The 27320-nt window shown below is 43.7% G+C and overlaps 1 protein-coding gene and 1 pseudogene across 1 annotated transcript; one reads left to right on the forward strand and one right to left on the reverse strand.

The window, feature by feature from the left end:
* Window positions 1-3023: 3023 nt before the first annotated feature.
* Dcaf7 (DDB1 and CUL4 associated factor 7) lies at window positions 3024-26369 on the forward strand. Its single transcript, XM_059271960.1, has 7 exons — window positions 3024-3168; window positions 12080-12238; window positions 12853-12964; window positions 13422-13540; window positions 21728-21937; window positions 24165-24282; window positions 25924-26369. Exons 1-7 carry the CDS (start codon window positions 3031-3033, stop codon window positions 26094-26096), a joined length of 1029 nt encoding a protein of 342 aa, XP_059127943.1. The 5' UTR covers window positions 3024-3030; the 3' UTR covers window positions 26097-26369.
* LOC131916111 (protein archease-like) lies at window positions 20655-21112 on the reverse strand (annotated as a pseudogene).
* Window positions 26370-27320: the final 951 nt, after the last annotated feature.

The raw sequence follows: 27320 nt of genomic DNA on the forward strand, positions 1-27320 counted from the left end.
ACACAGCTAATAAAGTCTTGAACATTTCATGTTGGGCTAGATGTGTAACTTGTCTGAGTATTATCATGTCCATGCAGGTGTAAGTCCTTCTCACATGCAGCCTGTTGGAGACCTGAAGGTGGAACTGATCCAGGAGCTCCATAGCCCGAGGCTATCTCCAGATGAAGGAAACAGAGATATGGCCTACGTGTCCATGGAGAATCATGACAATAGTCATTTAGCTCTCTAGACAACCTCAGGGAGCAGGCATTACTGTCCTCACATCAGAGATCTTGGGTCGGTAGCAGAGAGACTTACCAGAGCATGGGTGGCCCTCTGGGCATGCCGGTATTGCTCTGCTTTCTGATCTGGTGATGGGCACATGGATCTGTTCAGGTTAGAAAAACATGTGCACTCCCATATGTAAATTATATTTCAATATAAAGTCAAGCTTAATATACTAGAAAAAGGAGAACATAATTCCAACCCAGACTATCGCACTTGAGAAACCTTTTAAAACAGCATTCCTTTTTTTCCTCTGCATATAATTCTAACTCCTACCTCCATTTCCCCCTCCTTTTGCAGTATCTATTTGATGCCTCAGAGTCTGTTAGTGATTAGATCAGCACATACTCACAAGTGTTTACACAAACTGAAACCTTCAAGTTAACTTTTTGTACCCTTAATAAGACTTTGACGCTAGTTCAAAACAACATATGGGGGCTAGAGAGATGGGTCGGTGGGTAAAATGCATGAGGACCTGAACTCCCCAAATCCTCATAAAAATCCCCGCAGTGCCGGGCGGTGGTGGCGCATGCCTTTAAGCCGAGCACTTGAGAGGCAGAGGCAGGTGGATCTCTGGGAGTTCAAGGCCATCCTGGTCTACAGAGGGAGTTCCAGGACAGGCTCCAAAACTACAGAGAAACCTTGTGTCAAAAAACAAAAAAACAGCCGGGCGGTGGTGGCACACGCCTTTAATCCCAGCACTCGGGAGGCAGAGCCAGGCGGATCTCTGTGAGTTCGAGGCCAGCCTGGTCTACAGAGTGAGTTTCAGGAAAGGCGCAAAGCTACACAGAGAAACCCTGTCTCGAAAAACAAAAAAAAAAAAAAAAAAAAAACCAAACAAACAAACAAACAAAACAAAACAAAACAAAAACCCAACAACAACAAAATCCCTGCTGTAATGGTATACACTTGTAATCCTGGCACTGAGACAGGAAGAGGGATCTGGCCAGCCAATCCTGGTGAAGTCCAGGACAATGAGAGGTTGTCTCAAAGGAGGTGGGTGGTGTTCCTGAAGAACAGCACCTGAGGTTGTCTTCTGGAACACACATGTGTACAGATGCACTCGCTTTGTACCTCCTCACACACCTGCACACAAAGTAAAGAAAAGTAGTTCGTGCCTGTAAACCCAGCACTTGGGAAGCTGAGGCAGAACAGCAGGCCAGGAGCCAGAACAACCAAACAAGATAATCCAACCATCCAGAAAAAAACAACCAACGCAATTGCAGACGCTAGCAAGTATCTCTCAATAATAATCTTAAATACAAATAGCCTGAACTCACCAACAAAGACTTAAAAACCAAGTTCCCACTATCTGTTGTTTCCAAAGGACGCACTTCACTGGCAAAGATACCTACAGACTAGTAGTTGAAGTCAGTCTGTCAAGCAAATGGTCACATTGCATCTATAGTCAGAAAGCCCACTCGGAGCTCGCTCCTTATGTCTGGAAGTCTAACTCATGGAATGGAATCACCCACAGTTAAGGTGAGTCTCCCCACCTCAATGAACCTAATCTAGTAGTCCCTCCCAAGCACTGAAACTTGTCTCCTAATCCATTCTAGAGTCTCTCAAGTCAGGAATATTAACCATCGCAGGACATTACAACAGAGGAGCATTAGGGAATACTTAGAAAGTTTATATTCCACCCCTAAAAAAATCTAGAAAAAAAACCATATATAATGATTCACCGTGGGTACCTGTACACATGTGGTACACTTACATATACCCAGGCACACACAAATACACATAAAAATATATTTTTTAATTGTGTTTTATTATACTGCCTAACAATTCCATACAACCCCTTTCAATATCGTTGAAAGCATTTAAATTTATAACGATGTATCTAGATCCAGGCTTTTCTGCATTTCAAACTCATGGCACATAGACATTTAAGGTTGGGTTTAGCAGAGTGAGGAAGGTAAGCAACTAATAGCCAGGTGCACTGAAAATCAATCCTAGAATTCGGGAGTCTTTCTAGTGTCTATAGGACAACGCAGGAAAGCCTGAATCAAGCTGGCCTGGCCCTGAACAGTTTAAGAGTGTCCGTCCGTCCGTCCGTAGGGCTGGAGAGGGTTCCCGTTTGGCACAGGCTGCGGTTTGCAGGGATTAGGGCGATGAAATAAACGCGGTAGGTACTCCATTAAGGTAGATTTGACACGTTACTCGCGACGGAGAGAGGCATTCAGAACAGCAGCAGCAGCAGCGAAAAAGTGACAGGCTTCACTCTTAAGACCCTTGGCCTAGACCTTGGAGGCGAGCCGAGGCGTACACTTGCCCCCAGGCCACCCACGCCCCTATCCACCCGCACTGCGCCGTTATCCGTCTGACTGACATCTTGGCTAGCCAATGATCTTTGGGACTTCAAAAGAGCCCGCCTCCGGGAGTTGGGCGGGGCGAACAAGCAGAATGACAAACATTTCCGCCAATAGTGAGGAGGGCGCGGGTGCTAAGGCTCTGTTGACCAATAAGAAGAAGGAACAGTTTGGAAAGGACGTATCCGGCAGCCAACGCTCGTCGTCGCTACGGGATCGCGTGGCTTCCGTTCCGAGAGGGCGGGCCGGCATCCCAAACGGAAGGTGGTAGTCGCTGCCGGAGCTTGTTTGAAACTGGTGGTCGGGCTCGGCGGAGTGTGTGTGTAGCAGAGGAGTCGCTGGAGGGCTAGGCCGTCCCGGAGCGCCCCGGCCCCGCCTCCTCTCGGACTCGCTGACCCAAGCCGGGCTCCTCGCCCGTCTCGTGCCCCAGCCCGCCGCCTCCCCAGCCGCCACCATGTCCCTGCACGGCAAACGGAAGGAGATCTACAAATATGAAGCGCCCTGGACTGTCTACGCCATGAACTGGAGCGTGCGGCCCGACAAGCGCTTTCGCCTGGCGCTGGGCAGCTTCGTGGAGGAGTACAACAACAAGGTGGGTCGTGCAGGGGCTCCGCTTCCAGCTGGCAGGGAATGCTCGAGGTGGGCGGTAGCCCCAGATCCGACAACTCTCTTGCGAACTTGCTTTTATTGCAAGGGGGTGGTTCCTCTGTGGCCCTGTTGTTGAGGGTGTCACACTCACTACCTTATTTAATTTTGACAGCCGGGGAAACGGAGGCATAGTGTTGTGACATGCCTGAGGCACATAATATTTTTGGTGGTAGTAGCAGGTTTCAAACCGGAGTTTAAATCCCCCTAAGCCGCGCGTCCTCTGTCCCTCCCGTTTCCCCCGCTTCTGCCGCAGTGCCTCTGTTGCTAGGCGGGGGGCGGGAGAGAGGCAGTGGAGGAAGATGCGGGCGCTTGGATTGGTGGTCGTGCATTCCTGGCCACGCGAGATTTCTGTTAGGGCTATTTATTGCAAGATCTTCCCCATCTCAGGTGTTTCTCATGGATACAGAGCCCTAATGCGAGGTTGTCATTGGTCATTGGTTTTGCTTCCCGATGTTCACCCTCCCCCCAGTCTTTCCTTGGAAACCTTGGTCTGTGGCATTATCCCGCCATTATTTCTGAATAGAGGAAGATGACATTTGACCTGTTCTTTTCGTGGGTCCTTTCTCGTTGGTTTGCAACATTGCTGGACATCCATCACTTCACCAAAACGCTGGTAGAAGGCGAGAGCTTTTAAGCTGGTACTTCGGGATATAGTTTTGAAAGTGTTGAGAAGGATTTTCTTTCCCCAATCTCTTAACTTCATTCTTTTCTTTTAATTTGAGTTAAAAGAAGAAAAAATAAAAGGAAAAGAATGACGGGGCTCAGAGCTCCTGAGAGCCTTGGTCAGTGGTGTTTAGAGCCAGTACTCTGGCTTACTCTTACGAGCATCAGAGTGGAGACACGTTAGAGGATGGTGGGAGGAGTGGAAGAAGCGGGTGGCCTAGGATTTAGCTAGACCACTGAAGCCCAGACCAAATTTGCATTGCATAGACCAGATTTTACTATTTCCAACCCACAGTGATAGAGGAAAGGGGTTCTGTTTTACGTGTGAAGGTTCAGATAAAAACATTTGAACATTTTAAGTTTGTATTAAGTATTTCAGGAGCTCATGTGTCTCTCTGGGTAAGGATCCCCATTTCTTTGGGGTCATCTTTGAGAAATGGATGAAAGGGATTGATGTCCACTGCCTAGACATCACACATACACCAACAGTTTACAGTCCCAGGGAGTGTGCCCTGATCTTCCTTTTCCTAAATGAGAACCGTATTTCTTTTCTCTGGTGACTCTTTCTCCCACAGTGGCAGAAAACCCGGGGCGGGGTTTCAGGGTCCAGGTCTGGGTAGTGTTAGTAAGGTTAAGACCACTACAACTATTATTTAAGAATTTGTGTAAGAAATAAATGTAAAATATGTCCATCAAATGACCGTAGTTTTTTTTCTCTCCCACACAAATTAAATTTTTTCCCTTTAAGTTCTTCCAGAGTCTTTTATCTAAGAGAGGAGACATTGAGTACCTGCAGAGGCCAGAAGAGGGTGTCACAGTCCCCCGGAGCTGGAGTTAACAGGCTGTTGTAAGCCACCTAATGTGAGTGCTGGGAACTGAACTCAGGTCTTCTGCACAAGCAGTGAGTGCTGTTATCTCCAGCACCTCATTTTAAAACTGTGAACATGTCCAGTGCCTCCTAAGGAGCAAATATGTAATAGAAAGTAACCCTCAAGCTGGGCCTGGTGGCTCTCACCTGTAATTCCAGCACTTGAAAGGTTGAGGCAGGAGAATTTTTTTAAGTTTGAGGCTAGCCTGGGCTACATAGTGAGCTCCCAACCATTTGAGTTACAGAGTTTTGTCTCAAACAAAAAAATAAAGTTCTCCTCAGAAGCATGCATCTTTACTTTCATTATTTCCGTGAATAATACACATTATATATTATTCATATCTTATGAGGTTATTATTTTTGAGACACAGCCTCATGTAGCCCAGGTAGGCTTTGAACTCCTTATCTACCTGCCTCTACCTCCCAAGTGCAGAAATTACCTGTGTATACCACCATGTCCAGCTACCTTGTAAGTTTTGCTTTTTAAAAGAAAAGTGCTGTATCTCCTTTTTTGTTTGTTACCACAAGCTTCTTGAAGAAAGAAAATCTGTCCATCCCAGGATACACAGTGCTCAGGTGGAACACAACAGTGGACATCTGTAAGTGTGGAATAAACGTCCATGTTATTCAAATCAGCCAACACTTGAAGTCATTAGATCACTGTCTTGGTTAGGGTTTCTATTGCTGTGAAGAGACACCATGACCATGGCAACTCTTATAAAGGAAAACATTTAATGGGGTGGCTTACAGTTCAGAGGTTCAGTCCATTATCATCATGGTGGGACATGGCAGCATGCAGGCAGATGTGGTGCTGGGAGAAGGAGCTGAGAGTTTTACATTTTGATATGCTGGCAACAGGAAGTGAACTGAGACACTGAGTGTGGCTTGAACATATATGAGCCCTCAAAGCTCTGCTCCATAGTGACACACTGCCTCCAACAAGGCCACACCTACTCCAAAGCCACACCTCCTAATAGTGCCACTCCATCGAGTTTATGGGGGCCAATTACAGTCAGACTACCACAATCACTTTCCCACAGCTGCTGATGTAACCAAAATTAGCTGTGCACAAGGCCCTGGGTTCAATCCCCAGCACAAGAACAAAAGTTTCCTAACTAAATCAGCTGACTCATTACCTCATTTTACACAGAAAGAAACTGAGGCAAGAGGACAACTTACCAAAAGCCACACAAACTGGGAAATGGAAGGATTAAGATTATCACATGGGGGGCTGAGGAGATGGCTCAGTGGTTTAGAGCTTTTGTTGCTCTTGCAGAGAACCTGGGGTAATTCCCAGCACCCGCATGGTGGCTCGTAACCAGTTCCAGGGGAACCAACAGGCATGCATGAGGTATATATACATACATACAGGTAAAACATTCATGCACATAAATAAATCTAATAAAAATTTTTGTTTAAAAGAGTACTACATGGCAAACACATACTTACACATAAAATTTAAAAAATTTCAATCTTTAAAAAGCTGGGCAGTTGATGGTGCATGCGTTTAATCTCAGCACTCGGGAGGCAGAAGCAGATGGAGCTCTGAGTTTGAGGCCAGCCTGGTCTACAGAGTGAGTTCCAGAACAGCCAGGGCTACACAGAGAAACCCTGTCTAAAAAAAAGATAATGAATAAATAAAATAAGAAGAAAAATGAGAAAAAAATAAACTAAGAGTGGTGACATGTGCCTGTGTTCCCAGTAGATTCCCAACTTCAAGGCCAGCCTGGGATACATAATAAGTTTTTTGTTTGTTTGTTTGTATTTTAAAGTGCCAACATTTTTTTTTCCCCCGTGAGTAAAAATGACCCTGCTTCATAGCTTTCCTCTCCAGGGCTTTGTTTCCCATGCTGGAGAAAGTGTTGTGAAGTGTGAAGGACTGCAGAAGGCCCTGAAGGTAGGAGATGGAACAGGCGTGACAGCACGGGACTGGAGAACAACACTGTCAACAGATGACAGTTGTCAGAATTCAGTTTTCCCAGCCTTCCCGAAGTATGTAAGGAAGAGCATTAGGATGCAGGATCTAGGAAGGGGATAAGGAGGGTGTCTATGGCTGTAGATGCCGAACTCAAAAGAGCTGTGGTTCCCAAAATAGGACTTTGTTGGACAAAGAAAAAGAAAATCAGTCTTTTGGGACAAGAGGAAGCACAGGTTGGCAAGTACTTGGGAGCTTGAAGCAAGGGAAGTATGAGGTCAAGGCTAGCCTGGGCTACAGAGCGAATTTAAGGCTAGCCTGGTCAACTTAGTGAGACCCTGTCCTAAAAGTTAAAAAGAGACCTGAGGATGTAGCTGAGTGGGTAGAGTTCTTGACTAGTATGTATGGTGATGACCTGGATTCAACCTCCTGTGCAGAAAAAAAGAAATTACATTGAAAAAGAATAGAATAGATGGTGGAAAAGGAGGCCTATGTATAGGCATCATTGGAGCTGAGCTCCCATCAAAAAAATGTGACGAAAAAGCCTCAGATCTGTAGTTAAAGAATTGAGGGAAAGAGTTGGCATGGTAAGTTCAGATGTTCAACCTCAGTAATACAATGCTGTAAAAATAAAGCACCATTTTTCCTGTCAGATTAGCAAGAAAGTTATTTTTATTTTTAATGTTTACAGAAGTGTGGGGATAGGCACTCATTTACTGTTAATAAAAGTATAAATGGAAACAACTTTTACATTCTCTTCTTTTTTAATTAATTTTTTCATTATCATTATAAAGAAGGTTTTGTTGTGACATTTGCATACATATCACTACATTTTGTTGTTATTTGTCCCTCCTACTTCCCTTCCCTGTCTCCCCTTTCTTTCTTACTGGTCTCCTCTTCTCCCCAAGTAACCCTCCCACTTCTGCTTTCATATCACATACTTTCCATTTCCCTCTCTCGCTCCCCTTCCTCCCTTTAGACCTCTTGTCTCATAGTCCCTTTTCTACTTTTGTATCATATGTACAGATGTGTGTATGTGTGTATATGTATGTCTATATAAATTTAAATGTAGGTATCACATATGGGAGAAAACATTATTTGTCTTTCTGAGTCTGATGTGTTTCTCCTAACATGATGATGATATTGGATTCCACCGATTTTCCTGCAAATATCATTTTTTTCTTACAGCTGAATAAAATTCCATTGTGTTTGCATTACATTTTCTTTATCCAGTCACCTGCTGATGGACCTCTAGGTTGATTCTGCATCTGCTGTTGTGAACAGCATGGCAGTAGTTATGGATGTGCAAGTATCTCTGTGTGTGCTGGCAGAGAATCCTTCTGGTACATACCCAGGAGTGGGTCATATGGTAATTCTATTTTTAGGGGTTTATTCTTCCCCCTTGTTCTCACTGTGTAGTCCAGCCTTGAACTAGGAGTGACTCTTCTGCCTCAGTTTCCCAAGTGCTAGAATTATGGATATGAGCCACCATGTCCAGTTTATTTTTTAGCTTTTTGGAGAACCTCCACATTGCTTTTCACAGTGGCTGCATCAGTTTACGTTCCCAGCAGCAGTGTGTAACGGTTCCGCTTTCTCCACACCCTGGCCAGTAGTTGTTGGCACTTCCTTTATGACAGCCTTTCTGATGGGGTGAGATGGAGTCTGTAAGCAGTTTTCATTTGTATATTCAAGTATTTGTAGGCCTTTTGTCATTTTTTACTTTGAGAACTGCCACTTGAATTGGTTTTCCCATTGGTTGATATGACTTAGGGGTTTTTGGTTTCAAGGAGTTCTTTATAGCCCCTGTCAGCTGTGTAGCAGGTAGAACAATTACACTTCTAGGAATCTATTCAATAAAAGCACACACACACACACACACAAAATTAAATAAGGATATTCATTGTTTATGGTAGTAAAACAATGGACTGTAACCAAAGTAAATGAACAGTTGAATAAATTGTGGTGTGTTTACCACAGTCTGCTGTAGAAGAAGAGATGGAACTATTTGTATTGACTTGAGAAGATATTCAAGTTGTGGAATAAATTATGTGGAACAAGTCTATGTTTTGGATTTGTTGTTTGTTTTTATAAAGAACCTACCACACACACCCCCAATGTATGCAAATACATGGAAAATAATTGGAAAGATATGCATCAACTAGTCATTGTAGAATGTAGTAAGAGTTTGCCAACATTAGTCAGCACAAGAAGTTCAGCACTGGAAAGTTCTTGCAGTGGTGTGGCTGTCAGCTCTCTTAAACTCCAAGGTGCTTAATTTTTTTTTTTTTTAAGAAACTGTGTGTGTCCATGCATTGGATGCCAAAGGTTATTGACAAGTGTCTTTCCCAGTTGCCCTTCATCTTATTTTTTGGGACAGGATCTTGAGCCTGGAGCTGGAGCTTGGATTCAGCTAGAATGGCTGACCAACAAGCCCTAAGGATCTTCCTGCCTCCACCTCTCCAGAGCTGAGATTACAGGTGTGCCCACACCAGACTTTTAATGTGGGTCCCTGGGAATTATACTCAGGTTCTCATGCTGGTGAGACAAGCAGTTTACTGACTGAGCCATATCTCCTACCCACAGATTTTTACCCTAAAACATATGAAGCTAGTTTGGTTCAATTCTGTCCTCACAGAGACTGATACTACTTTCATTTTTTTATTAGCATGATTTAAGGTTCTTTAATCTCAAGAAACAGGATAGTTTTTAGGGGTAGGAACTGGAGAGATGGCTTAGTGCTTAAAGGCACTGGCTGCTTTTGTAGAGGACCCAGATTTAATTCCCGGCACCCACATGGCAGTTCACAACCATCTGTAACTTTAGTGCCAGGGAATCTGATAGCCTCTTCTGGCCTCCTCGTGCACCATGCTTGTAAATGGTGCACAGACATACATACAGACAAAAATCCATACACGTAAGACTAAGGAGATCTAAGTGAAACTACATAAAACAGTAATGTCAGTGTCTCCTGAGGCACTATGGGATTAGCTGTCAAATGTGTGGTGTTGGTCAGTACTGAAAGATAAAGGACAAAGAACACTGTCAATGCTTCGTGGAGGAAGTAGGATCAAATGTTGAAGCTCGTACATTGGGAAAGGCAGTTACACACAATTATTCAGGTAGATATCATGACCATCTCAACTCTACAGTTTGGGACACAGGATTAACAATAGTAAGGGCCTGCAGCTACTGAATGGTAAGGAGAGTCCTGGCAGCCTGATACTCCTGATGTGTTAATATGAGGCAGGATTAGGGTTGATGGAAAGGGAGAAGGTGGAAAACGATGATTAGATGAGGAATGTGGAAGATAAGGTAGGTTAACATTGGGTTGCAGAGGGCCTTGAATGGTGGGTCTAGAGGACCTTAAAGTGGGAAATGTTCACAGATTGTGATATTTGAGGTTTGGGGAAATGTCTTATGATTTGAAAGGCAACTTTTGGAAGTGAGTGTAGACCCCCCTTTTTCCAGTTTCTCTTTAAGGTGTTATCTGCCTACCTATGGTTTTTTACTTAGACCTGGGAGGAAGACTGCTTAGATGCACTTTCTCCCCCATCCAGACCAAATTCCAGGATTGGAGAATTGCCTGTTAACAGTGATTGGCAGTGTATTGCCCTTGGCTTCACTTTTATTGCTCTGGAGTGACAGAACCCAGCACTCAGTCTTCTTTTGCATCCATACTCCTTATCTCCCCTACACATATATAGACCTTGCACATCTATGCCTAACTTCTAAAAAAAATCTGTTGATGACTAAGTGTATAGATACACATAGGAAAATCCTTACAAATGTACAAAAACCACTGATAACTAATGTACTAAGATTAATATACAAAATAAACTATTTTTATATAATAGCAAGAAACAGTTGAAAATGGAATTTTAAAACCATACTAGGTAGTTTAGGGGAAAAATACAAGTAAAACCTTAAAAGATACATATGCAGTAGCATACAATTACATAGAAATAAAGTTAATAAAAGAATTGAAGATCAGGGCTGGAGAGATGGCTCAGCGGTTAAGAGCACTCGCTCTTCTTCCAGAGGTCCTGAGTTCAATTCCCAGCAACCACATGGTTCACAACCATCTGTAATGAGATCTGGCGCCGCCTTCTGGCATGCATGCAGAACACTGTATACATAATAAATAAATAAATCTAAAAAAAAGTTGAAGATCTGCACATGCAAAACTTTAAAGCATTGCTGAACAAGCTAAAGATGACCTAAATAAATAAACTCAAGTTGGCAGTTCTTCCCAAACTGACCCATAGTTTCAAAGAACCTCATAGGCTTTTTGTACATTTTAAAGAGCTGCTCTTAAAAATTCATACACAAAGGCAATAGCATAGAAGAACAGAAATGGTATCAAAAGTATATCAAGAACTACAACTCAATGAGAAAACAACTCGACCCGAGAAAAAGTAGAGCAAACCCTCGGAAGGTGGAGACGCCATGAAACTCTGTCTCCAAACCCTTTGTTTCTTTGTTTTTTTCCCTGAGACAGAGTTTCTCTGTGTAGCTTTGGAGCCTGTCCTGGAACTTGCTCTGTAGACCAAGCTGGCCTCTGAACTCACAGAGATCTGCCTGCCTCTGCCTCCTGGGTGCTGAGATTAAAGGCATGTGCCACTATCCGGCTCAAATACCCCTTTTAAGTAAAGTGAAAATACTTTTTTTTTTTTTTTCCGAGACAGGGTTTCTTCTCTGTGTAGCTTTGCGCCTTTCCTGAAACTCACTCTGTAGACCAGGCTGGCCTCGAACTCACAGAGATCCGCCTGGCTCTGCCTCCCGAGTGCTGGGATTAAAGGCGTGCGCCACCACCGCCCGGCGAAAATACTTTTTACTACACTGTTATGCCAAATATGTGTAGTTAATTTGTTAAAACCCATAGAATGGAGCTGGGCATGGTGGCACATGCCTTTCATCTAGGCACTTGGGAGATAGAGGTGGAATTTCTGTGAGTTTGAGGCCATCCTGGTCTATGTAGGAAGACCTTGACTCAAGAAGCCAAAAGGGAGGCTGGGAATGTAGCTCAGTTGATGGAGTATTAGTCTAGCATCCATGAAGCCCTGGTTCAGTCCCCAGCACTTGATTAGATAGGGTATGAGTGTACATTCCTGTAATCCCAGCGCTTGGGAGGAGACGGGAAGATCAGATTGGGGGTGAGGTTAGTTCAGGATTTAGAGGCAGAAAACCTGTATTCAGATCTCTCTCTCTGTCTTTTCCTACCTTTGTAGTGTTGGCTGTGGTGTAGGGTCAGTCTAGGGTCCTGTCACTCTGATAACTTGACTGTGCACTTGAGCGTAGTACAGTGTTAAGACCTTGCCACTGACCAGGAATCTGATGTGTATGACTGATGTATTTGATGCTGCTGAAGAAAAACAAGTGCTCATGTGGTCCAATTTTGGTGTGCTGCAGGTTCAGCTTGTTGGTTTAGATGAAGAGAGTTCAGAGTTTATTTGCCGAAACACCTTTGACCACCCATACCCCACCACAAAACTCATGTGGATTCCTGACACAAAAGGCGTCTATCCAGACCTTCTGGCGACGAGTGGTGACTATCTCCGCGTGTGGAGGGTAAGCAGGTGCTTTATCAGCAGACAGCAGTGTGAGGTTCCAAAGAACGGACAGGTAGTACCGTTGCAGCATGGAGGAAACAAAGGAAATGATCTGAACTGATTTTGTTTTTAGCTCCGAAGGTTTTCTAGGAAATCTAGTACAGATGCCTGCCGCAGAGTCTTGCTGCTGGCCTCAGTGAACCTGGAAACTTGAGATTCATTTAACCTGGTGTGATGGGGACAGACTTCTTTCTGTGAGGCAGAGAACACTTGCGACCTCCTCCTCCAATGACAGTCCAGATATTTTTGAGTAAATACATCCAGGCTTTTCATTCTAATGTGTTCCGTGTGTGACTCTTCCCTTTTCAGCTGAGCTCAGCACAGGGGCATCCACTGTGCTTGGGAGTCTAGGGTCCAGCAGACAGGCTGTGTAGAGCTCCAGAAAGAGGCGTGGGTGAAAACCTAGAGAGCAGAACTAGAAGGGCAAGTTCTGAAAGAGGTCCCAATTCAGGAGTTCCTTTGGGTTTTAATCCCCCTATTATAAAAGTATTTTCTCCCTTGTCTTAGACTTACTAAGCAGGACTGTGTGTGTGTGTGTAGACAGGCTCATGTCTCAAATTATTGTCCCTTCAGGTTGGTGAGACCGAGACCAGGCTGGAGTGCTTGCTAAACAATAACAAGAACTCAGACTTCTGTGCTCCCCTGACCTCCTTTGACTGGAACGAGGTGGATCCTTATCTTTTAGGTGAGGGCTTTGATTTCCAATTTGAAGAAAATGAAGATACATTTCCTCAGATTTGGGCTGGGTCTGTTTTTATGGGGGTCAGGAGACTTTGAGGCACATATCTTGTCCTAAAATAGCCAAGGGTGAAATGGGCTAAATATGGAAAGTAGTCATTAATTTCTTATGGGGAATGCAGCTTCCCATGTGTGTCTATCACATCTCTCCAGCTAAAATCTAAAGTCTTGCCGTTGTGACGGTACACACCTCTAATACCAACTCTTGGGAGGGGCAGGCTGGATGATCTTGAGTTCAAGGTCAGCCTTAACTATATCAGGGTATTCTATTTAAAGAAATTCTCCCCACTCCACAAGAAACAAGTCAGTGCTGAGGACATGCTGTGGCCTCTTGTCCCCTGGGCCAAGCAGAGGGAGCGGGGAGTCACGTGGCACCTCCCCTCATCTTGCTCTGGTGTCTGCAGGTACCTCGAGCATTGACACTACCTGCACCATCTGGGGCCTGGAGACCGGGCAGGTGCTGGGACGAGTGAACCTCGTGTCTGGCCACGTGAAGACCCAGCTGATTGCCCATGACAAGGAGGTAATGATGGCTTCCTCTCCTCCTTTTCTGCAGGTGCTTTCTGTACCTGCGGGTGAGAGGTCGTCCTGTTCTCTCACTGTTTTGAAGGTTATGTAGATCATAATGTCGGCATGTGTCTTGTCTAAGTTGAAATTTAATGTGTTAAAACAGAAAACAACACTTACAATTGAATGCACCTTTTAAAAATGTCTTATTTATTACTATTATTATGAGAGAGAAAGTAAGTGTGTGTGCATGTGCAGGCACATGTGTACCACAGTGCATGTGTGGAGGCCAGAGAACAACTTCTGGGAGTCCTTTGTCCCCTTCTGCTCCAGGTTCCAAGGATTGAGCTCAGGTTGTCAGGCTTGCAGAGCAAGTCCTTTTACCCTGTGACTGAGCTACCTCACCAGTCCCAAGGCATCATTAAATGACACTAACAGCTTCATCTACAGTCTGTCATTTTCCTTTCATACTAGAGGTTGCTGGGGGTATTTTTTTTAATTAATTATTTGGGAATCTAACATGTGCCTCAATCACGCTCACCTCCTATTCTTCCCATGTCCACCTCCTTCTACCACGACACCCCCCACTCCCTGCCCCATAAAAAACAAAACACAAAAAAGTCCATTTCGTGTTGTCTATGCATTCCCTGGAGCATGGTTCAATTCCTAGTGGTCAGCCCCCCAGGGGAGGATGTGTCTTTCTCTGCCTGCATCCACCACCAAAAGCCATCAGCTGAGAGAGAGCCTTGTGGTGTCTGGAGTGGGCAGGGTTAGCTTTTCCACATCCACACCACCACCACCCATGCCTCAGCAGTGCTGTGGGCTGGTGGGGACAGGCCAGCGGTTAATAATTTTAGAGTAACACTTCTCTCTGACCATGATGGCTTCTTGGAGAAGGGGGGAAACAGGAAGAGGGGAATCTCATGACAGACGATCCTAATTAGCTGTTTTTCTCTAAAACCATTCTGTGAAAACTCTGGTATGTTTACTTAATCTTTTTACTTTCAGTCCTGTTTGGAGGCAAATATGTCTCATTGATATTTCTTCTGTGTTTATTGGAAGCTGAGGGGGTGTCCTGGTGATTTTGGGGGGAAGTAGGCATAACTCTGCTCTCACAGATATGCCTGTGTTCTTGTTTCCTTTTCTGCCCCTTTACCTGCACAGCGAATGGTATCGGTATTTGTATAAGAAAAAAGGGGTTGGGAATTTAGCTCAGTGGTAGAGCACTTGCCTAGCAAGCGCAAGGCACTGGGTTCGGTCCTCAGCTCTGAAAAAAGAAAAGAAAAAAAAAAAGAAAAAAGATGCCTTCAGGTCATCAACCATGTGCCAGGTTGCCATTCTGAGGGGTTGCTCTTTAGTGTTGCACTCCTGAGAGTAAGATCTGTAGGAAGGCACTGGGACTTGACTCCTCTAAGCTAAGAGTGTGCTCTGCAGAGATGACCACTAAAGGAACTTGTGGAAATGTCAAGTAGAAAGGCCTCTGTTCTCTGCTGGAGCCAACCCAAAGGAGGGAACTACTCAAAGTGTCTAGGAATAGAGCTCGGTGATGGAATGCTTGCCTAGCATCCATGAGGCCCTTGGTTCAGCCCCCATTATGGGGGAAGAGGATCTTGCAAGAGTAAACCTAAGTGATTTAAACCAAGAGAGTGCTTATGCAGTGAAGGAACTGAGAGGGTAGGAGCAAGGGGCTACCACTAACTACAGGCTGAAGGTTGTGGCTCCTAGAGTCTGGGTTTACCTGGCAGAGATGCTTCTGAACAGAGAGAGGAAGGATAAATACTCAGCTGCTGCTTGTGTCCCATCATCCAGTTTCCCACCTTGGATTTCTTTGGCTGAACCACCCAGAAGCAGCCAGCAAACCTGCGACCCAGCCAAACTTGGCCTATAGGAAACAGGTTTCATTCAGTACAAAGAGCAGGAGAGCCTGGCATGGATCAGAGCAAATGATAAACTAGAAAGGAGCCTGCGATGGCAGCTCTGCCTGAGGAAAAATCGGGGTGGGGGGGTGGTAGGGGGGTGTAATGACTGTCTAGTGGATGTAGCAGAGATGAGTTTAATACATTGAGAGTTACCACCTTCCCTCTTCCCTGATGAACTGTATAGGTGTGGCACTGATGAAGGAGCAGTTACTTAAGCTGAGAGAGCTTTGTGCTTTGAGCCATACTCCAGAACCAACAGGAAAACAGATGCCAAACACAAAACACACTTTTTAGGATCTTGGGTAGTAATGACAGCTGACATTGAGATGGAGGAATAAGTAGAATTTCTCACTAAAAATATCAGATCTGGAGCTGGAGAGATGGCTCAGCGGTTAAGAGCATTGATTGCTCTTCTAGAGAACCCAGATTCAATTCCAGCACGCACATGGCAGCTCACAACCATCTGTAACTATAGTTCCAGGGGATCCTATGCCCTCTTCTGGCCTCTATAGGCACTAGCCACTCATGTAGTGCACATATATACAAGCAGCCAAAACACTCATACAGATACAATAAAAATCTTTTTTAAAAAAATGTAGTTCCTCTAGACGCTCTGGATACTAAGGGACAAACACTGCTAATAGATGCCCATCTATTTCTGTTCAACATGCTAAGCCCCCTTTTCTCTAACCATGAAGAAATACTTCTCTATGGTAAAGATTAAGAGTAGATCACAAGGGCCAGATATACTGACACATGCCTGCACTCCTATCACTGAGTGGTAGATGCAGGATCAAGAGTTCTGGGTCATCTTCTGCTACATAGAAACTTTCATGCTAACCTGGGCTACATGAGACTCTGTTTTAAAACAATAGGAAAAGAGTGATTAAAAGGGGATCCTGCGTGTCTATAATTCTAGCACTTGGGAGGTAAAGATGGAACAGTCTAAAGTTTGATACCATCCTGGGCTACATAGCAAGGCCCTATCTTCTTAGGTATGGCACACTGAATAGACAGAGGTTTTGTCTAGTACTGTTCAGCTACATAAAGACCTCTATACCACAGCCCCTACCTCATAGCAAGTTCAAGGCCAACCTAGGCCACATGAGATTTTTTTTTTTCTTCCTTTTTTTTTCTTGTTTTCTCTAACTGGATGAATAGACTGGCTTTAATAAAAATTATAACAAGTTGGGACAGCCTTATCCTATCTGGCTAGACTAACAGCTTGTTTATTAAAACAATCAGAGTGACAAATCTTCAGTGTGCAGAAGATCAACCCACAGTATCTCCCTCTTTCTGTCTAATTAAAACGGAAGGTTTTAACTTTAACATAGTAAAATTACATACAACAAAACAGTTATCAAGTAAGAATTATAGTTATGATATCTAGTCTATTTGTATTTGACAAAATCAGAGAAAACATTTAATTATCCATCTTATCTTGGTGAATCTAAAGTTTCATATCTAATTTGCCCTTTATTATAATTAAGGGAAACTATAATTATAATTATCTAGTCTTTAACTCCGTCAAAGACCTGAGAAGTAAATAATATTACCTAAGTAAGCAAGAAGTGCAAGCAAGTGACTTCCAAAAAATGCAAGAAATAACAGAAACAGCTGGCTGCCTGGACAGTCACTCAAAGTTTCTCTGCGATGTTGGGGCATCCAACTTTGGCTTATAGGTCTAGAATATCTGACAGACCTTTTTTAGAAGCAGGAAAATTTGAAGGATTTTTTTACCCTGTCTTGGCAAAGTTCAGCAGTTGCTTTTCTTTGTGTCCTACTTGTCCAGACTGCATGGCGTACTTACTGTCAGCAGTCGAGGTAAGGGTGGTCTCTTGCCCAGTAGGTCAGTTTTGCCAAAAAGAAAACAAACTTCATATGTAGTGTCTTGGGTGCCCATCATCCTCTTGGGAGTAGATCAGTGCTGCCAGGAGCAGACATGTCTCACAGTCAAGAAAAGCCTTAGGTTACCAAAAAAAAAAAAAAAAAAAAAAAAGCCTTAGGTTATTAAAACATTTAAAATGCCATATTCTGTAGGTCTTTGAAGTGTTTGAAGATTATCTACCTAATAGAAATATATCTTTGTATACCTAGAAAACCTAACTAACATGACTATAAGTTTGACTATTATAGATGACTAAATATTAATCTATTTTTAATTATACATTACACTTTTAAATGAGCTGCATAAACACAATACCTTAAACAAGAGTAGAAATATATATGCAGTATAACAAAATTGACTTTAAATTTGTATCTATAAACTAAAATCCATAACAATGTAAAATATTTTGAGATTAACAGTTGTTTTTTGGATTAAAGTAGATTCAATAATCTACCCTTTTCCCCATCATTTCTATATCATATTCCCCTCTCTTCTTTAGAAAGAGATTGACTGACCAATAACAATTTATAATCAACCCTTTAAACAAAGATAAACATCCATAATCTGTTTTTTTGGAAATGTGGGCATAGTTCTCTAGACTACTTCCTGCTGATTGGGGGGTGCTGGTAATTTTTTTTGGGGATCCTGAAAAAATTTAGAATAAGTCTTAAGTCACAGCTGTAGTATTCTGTGAGGTTTGATCATCTTAGTCAACAGCCTTGAAGTTGTTTTGGATGCTGTATCATCTGGGCCATCATTTTTATTGTTGTCTGGTCCTCTTGTTCTGAAAATACATAAACTTTTAAGGGTAACATACATATCTGTATTAATACAAATATAAACTGTGTATTTTACATAAGGCAGTCAAAGATAATTTTTTGTTTTATGTCTGAGCAGGTAAAATACTTGTTACAGATCTTGTAGTTACTTTAGACTTATTTTTCCATGTCTGTAATTACGATTTCAGGGGGTCTTCCTCAATCAAACCTCATTTTCCTTAACCCAGAATGAATCCATAGCCTCTCATTTCCTGTGAAATAAAAACATATCCTCTCCCCCTAAGTGGCATAACTTTTGACTTGGATTTTGGAATCAAGAATTTTTAAAATATATAGGTTGGTTTAATCCAGCAGCTTTTATAATTAAATTTCTCAGAACAGTCAAAATTTTGGTTTTTTTGAGACAGGGTTTCTCTGTGTAGTTTTGGTGCCTGTCCTGGATCTTGCTCTATAGACCAGGCTGGCCTCGAACTCATAGAGATCTGCCTAGCTCTGCTTCCTGAGTGCTGGGATTAAAGGCGTGTGCCACTGCCACCTGGCTTAACAGTCAAAACTTTTAAAGATAATACAGTAATATACATAATACAGACTTTCTGTGCATTTTCCATTCTTACATGTCCCATTTTCTTTATATTACTTTACTCTCCCTTTTAAGGACTTTATTATTTTAAATCTAAGACTGTATATATTCTTTCTCTTCTCTCTCCCAAGCTACATATTTTTTTTTAAACATACTGTGACCTGTTTAGAGGCCTTTTTGTCTGAATCTGTTTTTACTGTGTATCTGTAATCTTTCTGTCTGCATGAGCAAAACCACATATCTGTCATGCAGCACTCGAAGCTCAAGTCTAAATGCAGCAGCTGAGGCCCTTTTGAGAGGTTATGGAAACCTGCCATGTCGCTTAGCTCATGGTGGTTGGTGGCCAGCTCCATTTCGCAGGCACTGAGGCCAGCATGAGAGACTAGGAAGCCCACTGTGGCTCCATTTCTGTGCGTTTAGAACCTTTTTTAAGATTTCTCAGGTTTTATGTGGATCTGTGTCCCATGTTGGGCGCCATATGTAAAGGTAGGCTTTTTTCTGTCCTGCCGTGTCCCACAGCTGCTTCCCAAATTATCACACAGAGGCTTATATTAATTATAAATGCTTGACTGATGGCCCAGGCTTATTACTAACTAGCTCTTACATTTAAATTAACTCATTTCTATTAATCTCTACATTACCACATGGCCTGTAGAGCCTTTGGCATCTTGCTTCTTGGGCAGCTGCCTTACATCTCTCCCAACTTCACCTCCTCTCTGTATCTCTATTTGGCTTTCCTGCTCAGCCTTATTTTCCTAGCTATAGGACAAATCAGCTTTTATTATCAACCAATGGGAACAGCATACACTCACAGCCTACAGAAGGGTCCTCCCACAGCAACACACTTTTAATCCCAGTACTCAGAAGGCAGACACTATGAGTTCAAGGCCAGCCTGGCCTATACAGTGAGACCTTGCCTTAAAAAAAAGAATTGCCGGGCAGTGGTAGCGCACGCCTTTAATCCCAGCACTCGGGAGGCAGAGGCAGGCGGATCTCTGTGAGTGCGAGGACAGCCTGGTATCCAAAGCGAGTTCCAGGAAAGGCGCAAAGCTACACAGAGAAACCCTGTCTCAAAAAACCAAAAAAAAGAAAAAAAGAAAAAAAAAAAGAATTAAATAAATAAATAAAATTTCCTTATAGGGCTGGGACTATAAACTCAGTAGTAGAGCAGTTGGCTACATGATGGAGCTTAATCCCAAACACTGAAAATAAATAAGAAATAAATAAGATCAAATATGTCCAGGGGGTATATATGTAAGGTACAGTGTCAGATATTTCTTTTAAGAAAATATGAGGTACTATTGCTGCTTAAAAAGGAAAGACAGAAAATCAGAGCTCTTCTAATCAAGCTTCTCGAGGGTTCTACTCAGATCTGACTAGAGCATAGGATAGCTCTGTCCCTTAGCAACCTAAAAAACATGACCTCAGTGTGCATATTCTCCCCGCCCTACACTTTCCTTTTTTCAGACAAGTCCGTGTTAAGTTGCCCAGGCTAGCTCCAAACTCGTTTTATAGCCAAAGCTGGCCTCAAACTCAGGAACCTGAGTATTGGGATCACAGACATATACTATCTATCATCCAGCTCAAATTATTTTGTTTGAAATTGGATTCAGTCCCAGTGGCTGCTTACATCACTGGGTATTCCCTTCTGAGACTATGCTGGAGTGCTTGCAATCCACTGGAAGGTGTAAGGTACCTACTGCTACTGCTGCAAATAACCAGGTACAAGACTGTTCCTCAGAAATTGCAGAATTCATTATTTAGGAATCATAGATAAGGTTTCACACTGGTTTTCCACTTCTGAAAGTCACACTTTAAATTCCCAGTTCTGTATTTCCATTTAGCAGAGACACTATAGAAAATAAATCATTGCATCTTCTCAAAATGAAAAAAATTCAATTCTTCAAGAGTTTTTCTCTTTCTTTCTTTCCTTTCTTATGCATTTATTTGTTTATTTAGGTATTTTAAATGTTGATGATCACAAAATATTCTGGTTTCTCTTCATTATAGACTTGCATTGCCGAGTATTGCTTTGACTTCTGTTCCCTGAGGGCGCTTGGACAGTGAAAATTCTTCTCACACAATTGACCATAACTTGAAATTTTTTTGAACAATATTAAGTACTTTCATTTCCCGGGTATGAAGTATACATCAGCACTGAACTTGTAAAGCCACTCATCCAAAAAGTGGAAGAACAGAGTCTGCAAGTCATCTCTTTGGGTTTCTACTTCTACTGTTTGGAGGGTTCCACAGTCCCTGTGTCTGTCATGTAACCATGGCCATGGCACCCTGTTCAGATGCTTCCTCCAGAGCATATCCCCATGTGTGTAACTGGACATTAGCCGTGGGATCCAGATAGTCATACTTTGGATTACTTGTCCTTGATTGCCTCTGTTCCTCCATCACACTGTATCTCTGACATGCTCGACTTCTTATTTTATTTTTCAAGATTTATTTCTTTTTATTTTTATGTGTATGGGTGTTTTGCCTACATGTATGTCCTTGCACCACATGTGTACACAGTACGAGGAGGCCAGAGTGAGTGTTAGATCCTCCAGAACTGTAGTTACAGACTACTTTTAGCTTAATCTGGGTCTTTTGCAAGAGCAACAAGTACTTTTAACCACCAAACCATCTCTCCAGCTCCCAGGTGCCCTTTTAAAAAACACAAAAACAGAAATCATAATTACCTTTTTCTTACAAGTGGATCTTAGGTCTAGGTTTTATAGCAGAACCAGCTTGGGAGAACCATGATGTAGTTTGTCATGAACCTGCATCTGATTGCATAGAATCATAGGTTCACACCCACCAAAGCCCAGAAAATAGCTGCCTTCAGACTTCGGGTTTGTAGGTTTAGTTTTATCCCAGGGTTTTAAGGGGAAGAGTGGAAGCCAGGCATGGGAAGAAGCCAGCCAGGACCTGTGGTAGCATGATCTTGACTCTCTGAGAAGCCACTAACTTACTTGTCATAAGCTGGGGTTCATAGGAACTGGGAAAAGGAGATGGCTGATGTAGACCTGAAGCTTCTTACCAACAGGTCTATGATATTGCGTTCAGCCGAGCCGGAGGGGGCAGGGACATGTTTGCCTCTGTGGGTGCGGATGGCTCTGTGAGGATGTTTGACCTCCGCCATCTGGAACACAGCACCATCATTTACGAAGACCCACAGCATCACCCACTGCTTCGCCTCTGCTGGAACAAGCAGGACCCTAACTACCTTGCCACCATGGCCATGGATGGAATGGAGGTAAGCCCCATTGGCCCTGTCCCTTGACTCCAGTCTGCCTAGTGTATTTACAAGAATAGCTCTGAGATGGTGGCAGTTTTGTGCCAGTAGATCTTCGGAAATACCTGGAAACGTTTTTGGTTGTCAGGAGTTAAGGAGGAAGCAGAGTGTTCTGGCATCAGGTAGGTAACGATCAGGGAGGTGGCTGCTAATCATCCTGCAATGTACAAATAGTCCCCAAGAGTTTCAGTCTACTCAGAACGACAAAAGGACCTAGACTGAGGAACCCAGTCAACACAAAGGACTGTGTTCTGCTTCTCCCTGCTTCTTTGGTGAAGCAGAGTTTCTGTAGCTTAGGCTAGCTTAGAACTTGCTGTGTATCCTAGACTAGCCACAAACTTGCTGCAATTGCACTGCTTTTGTGTTACGGATTTCTGATACAGTGGTGATGTAGCTTAGTGACAGAGTGCTTGTCTAGCATGCTCAAGGCCCTGAGTTCAATCCCCAGTACCAAAAGCAAAAAACAAACAAAACAAAACACACACACACACACACAAAAAAAAAAACCAACCAATAAACTTTCACTGGGTATGGTGGTGGCACACCTTTAATCCCAGCATTTAGGAGGCAGAGACAGACAGATCTCCGTGAGTTCAAGGCCAGCCTGGTCTACATAGAGTTCCAGGACAACAAGGGCTACATAGAAAAACCTTTTCTTTTTTTAAAAACAAATTAACAAATTCGGATAGAGTAAAGCTAAGACAAATAGAACAGTGATGGTGACTGCAGGGGACTCAGTGCAGGTACACAGAACCACAGTGACTGCAGGGGACTCAGTGCAGGTACACAGAACCACAGTGACTGCAGGGGACTCAGTGCAGGTACACAGAACCACCGTGACTCTGCAGGGGACTCAGTGCAGGTACACAGAACCACCGTGACTCTGCAGGGGACTCAGTGCAGGTACACAGAACCACCGTGACTCTGCAGGGGACTCAGTGCAGGTACACAGAACCACCGTGACTCTGCAGGGGACTCAGTGCAGGTACACAGAACCACAGTGACTGCAGGGGGACTCAGTGCAGGTACAATAATCACCATGAGTCCTCAGGCTCCCTTTTGTCCCTTGGTCAGGAGTCTCTTTGTGGAGGAACAGTGGTGGTTAATAAGGAGGCTAATCCTGAACAGAAACTTCATGGACGAGATAAGATCAAGTCCAGATCAAAGTGACAGGCATCGGGAGGACTTGCTAAAATGTGCAAATATGTCTCCTAACTTCAAAGTTGAAGAGTCCGAATATCCATCTGGTAATTTATCATGAATTAGTTATACAACTAATTCAAAAAATTCAAATAAACATTAATTTCATAATAAAAAAAGATGGGTTGGGGATTTAGCTCAGTGGTAGAGTGCTCGCCTAGCAAGCGCAAGGCCTTGGGTTCTGTCCTCAGCTTCGGGGGGGGGGGGGGGGGGGACAAGTACTATATAAATGACTAAAATTTAAACCAAGTCACAGTTACTGGGACTGAGTAAGAAAGTAGACCATCCCCCTTGGTGTTCTAGGCAGGCTCTCCAGCTGTTGCAAGCAGACATACAAACAAAAGCTCTTTGGTCTGCTAGGTTTTATGAGGGGTGGATTGTTGGTTGAGAGGATACAGTGGTTAACCTTGGTTTGGGTGAAGCTTGTGCCTTAGACTTCTTACATTCCAGATTCTACTTTGGTTAGGTGCTCATTCTCCCTAGCTGAGATACACAGATTTTCATTTAATTTTATTGATTGATTGGTTGGTTGGTTGATTGATTGAGGATTGATTGGTTTTTCGAGACAGGGTTTCTCTGTGGTGTTTTGGTGCCTGTCCTGGAATTCGCTCTCTAGACCAGGCTGGCCTTAAACTCACAGAGATCCGCCTGCCTCTGCCTCCTGAGTGCTGGGATTAAAGGCGTGCGCTGCCACCATCTTGTATTTTCCTATAGGCACTTAACCAAAGGTGTTTATGGACCATCCAAACTCACGTTGCCTGCTCCTGCTCCCCCTTCTCTGTTAGTCTAAAGCCCAGTGTCTCTCAGCACAGATGTGTTTGTTTCTTTGTTTCTTTCTTTCTCCATCTTTAGGAAATCCTGTCTTTAATATTCTTCAATTCCACAAATGAAAAGATTATGCTTAATATTTGTGTGTGTGATAGTGTATTTTGTTTGTTTGTTTTTCCTGCCACACTCTGCAATTACTGGCCCTTTTCTGTTTCTGCAGGTGGTAATTCTGGATGTTCGAGTTCCCTGCACACCTGTCGCCAGGCTGAACAACCACCGAGCATGTGTCAATGGCATTGCTTGGGCCCCACATTCATCCTGCCACATCTGCACCGCAGGTAACCATGGCAGCAGCAAGTGTCAGAGAGTGAAGATCCTGGCTCCCTAGGAGTGTGGTTCTTGCTGTTTCCAGGGCAGTTTTGTGAGATTGAAGCAGTCCGCATTCCAGATGCTCTTTTGTATTCAGTTGGTCTCAGAACACCTTTCCTTGACTAATGACGGTGTGTATCAGATACAGACCTGTAGGGGTAGGTACTAGTCCCCCGGGAGTCTGGGTTCTTAGAAGAAGAAGCACCCTCTTGACTGTGACAGGGTCTTTGGCACACCAGGAATTACCTCCCTTGGGCCTTGGTCTTCACCTTCACAAAGCCTTACCTAGTCAGTCATTTGACTTACAGTTCTCATTTGACTATTTTTCTCAAAGAGGGTACTTCTCAAAAAATGCTGCTTAATGCAAGTCTGTTATTAAAATGAAAACAATACAGAGCTGTAATAAGTCAAAAAGTTACAATTTGCTTTTTTGTTTTGTTTTGTTTTGTTTTCCGAGACAGGGTTTCTCTGTATAATAGCCCTGGCTGTCCTAGAATTCACTCTGTAGCCCAGGCTGGCCTTGAATTCACAGAGATCCGCCTGCCTCTGCCTCCCAAGTGCTGAGATTAAAGGCGTGCACCACCACCACCCAGCTTGAGGATAAGTTTTAAAAAAGATTTAATCGCGACCTTTAGAAGACAGTGAGCATAGCTCTAACAGACTGTAGTGTCTGGTTATTATCTCAAGAGAGAACACTGCTTGGAGGAATCAGGGTCTCATTCTCTAGTGCTGGCTGCCCTGTAACTTACTATGTAGACCCCAGACTGACTTCACACTCAGGGCAGTCCTGTTTCTGCTTCCAGAGTACTGTTTTTTTCCTTATTATTTTGTTTTATTTTTATTTACTTATTTTGTTGAGACAGGATCGCACTGTGTAGTACTGTCTGGCTGTAACTTGCTGTATTGATCAGGCTGAGCGTTCCAGTTGTCTCTGCCTCCCAAGTGCTAGGACTATACTCATGTGCCACTATGCCTAGCAAAACACGTTAGTTGGCAATGGTTGAGTTTTTTTTGTTTATTTGCTGATGGTGCTGGGATTGGACCAAGGATATTGACCATGATAGGCAGATACTTTACCACTGAGCTGTGTCCCCAGTCCCCTATTGTTGGGATCACAAGCACAGATGGAGTTTCTTTTAATGGTGCGTGTCTATTTAGCACTTTATGTCAATCATCTGTACAACTCATTGAAGTGTAAATATACAAAAAATGGGAAGCAGTCATCAGAGAAGCATCTTCATTCATGTAAGTATTTTTAGTGGCTGAAAATGACATCATATTTTGGGACCATTTCATCCCGTGCCCTCTCCTGATTCCTGAATCCAACGTCCTGATCTAATTCTCTAACCCTGGTGCAGTGGGTAGAGCTTCAGGACCAAGAATGTGGAGTCAGGACCTAGATTGGAGTCCTGACCTTGCCACTCACTGGCTACATGGCATGATGGGGCAAATCGTAATATTGCTAAATCTTGGTTTCCTCATCTCTAAAATAAAACCTCCCTCACAAAGTCTTGATGAGCAAATGTTTTGCAAATTGTGACTGACTCTCCAAATGCAAGATTGTTACCCCGTTGTCTGAGCTGAGACGTTCTTGCTTGCTTTTTCTCTAGCGGATGACCACCAGGCTCTCATCTGGGACATCCAGCAGATGCCTCGGGCCATCGAGGACCCAATCCTGGCCTACACAGCTGAGGGCGAGATCAACAATGTGCAGTGGGCCTCCACTCAGCCCGACTGGATCGCCATCTGCTACAACAACTGCCTGGAGATACTCCGTGTGTAGTCTCGGTGGCGCCTCACCTGCCGGGCCGGGCCTTGTGTGTTTCAGTCTCTGCCCCCTCCCTCCCCACGTAAGAAGAACATGTTTCCAGTGGCCAGTATGTCTCTTGTTGCTTTACACCCACTGTGTCCAGAAGCTGCTGTAGGAGTCCAGGCCAGTTGCCCCTGGCTGTCTGTGCAGGACTGTGTGCTGTGCGGTGCACCGCAGCCCAGGGCTGGGTTTCACGATTTCTCTGCTTTCCTCTTCTTTGCTTCTTCAATTAAACATTTCTGTATATCTGTTTGTCAGCTGTTGTGTTCATGAACAGTACAAGCACTGGCTCTGTCTGTGTCCATGTGCCCCATGTCTGTCTGTTTACTGCCCGAGGCAGTAGTCCATGTCTTGTCCCCATCCGTGTCTATGCTAGCACTTAAATGGGATCAAATGCCAATTTCAAATTGTCTTTCCTCCTGGTATCAGTGTCTTTTAACAAACCTCAACTTTGTATATTTATCTATCCAGCTAATTTTTTTATGAAAGGAATTTCATCTTCCTGGTTTCCTGGTTTTACAGTCCTCTCTCTTTGTACCTTCCTCTCCTCCCTCGGTGCCTGCAGTGGCTCCTGGACCCTAGACCCCAAGAGCAGTTTGCCTTCCTGCGTCACTGCCTGTGCGGCACACCCTGATGGGGATTCAAAACTGCATTGGTGCTCTCAAGGCTTCTGACTCACACCTCTTTCAGTCTGGGTCCTGAAGGCCTGACAGGCCAGGACAGACATAGGAAGCCTCTGTTCCACCCTCCAGTTCCTCTCTCGGCTTCACTAATGAGTACCCGGTGGAGCTGAAGTGAGCAGTTGACTAGGGGCCAGGCTGAGGGAGAACCATTCCAGGAAAGCTGAACTTCTGTTGTGTTTCCAATACCTGGTTTCAGAATCTATTTTTCCCTTTTAGAACTTGAATGATAGGCAGGAAAGATCTCTAAGCTAAGCTTCGGTATTTGTTTGCTGACTTTCCTCTGCCTGGTGGGATTCTGGTCCATCTCTGGATTGAGTGCCGTGAATGAGAGACTCCTGAGAGGTGCCATCTGTCCTGATCCTGAACAAGATCTTTAGATTGAGCTAGACAGGCAGTTCTCCTAAAGGATGGGCTAATCAGCTGTGGTGGTTCCAGGCTACCAAGTAAACGACTACAAAGGAATCCTAGGCCCCAGGGCCAGTCATCAAGAGTCTCTCCATCTGGGACACTTGCT

The sequence above is a fragment of the Peromyscus eremicus genome, chromosome 8a (genome assembly GCF_949786415.1).
Source record: "Peromyscus eremicus chromosome 8a, PerEre_H2_v1, whole genome shotgun sequence".
NCBI lineage: Eukaryota > Metazoa > Chordata > Mammalia > Rodentia > Cricetidae > Peromyscus > Peromyscus eremicus.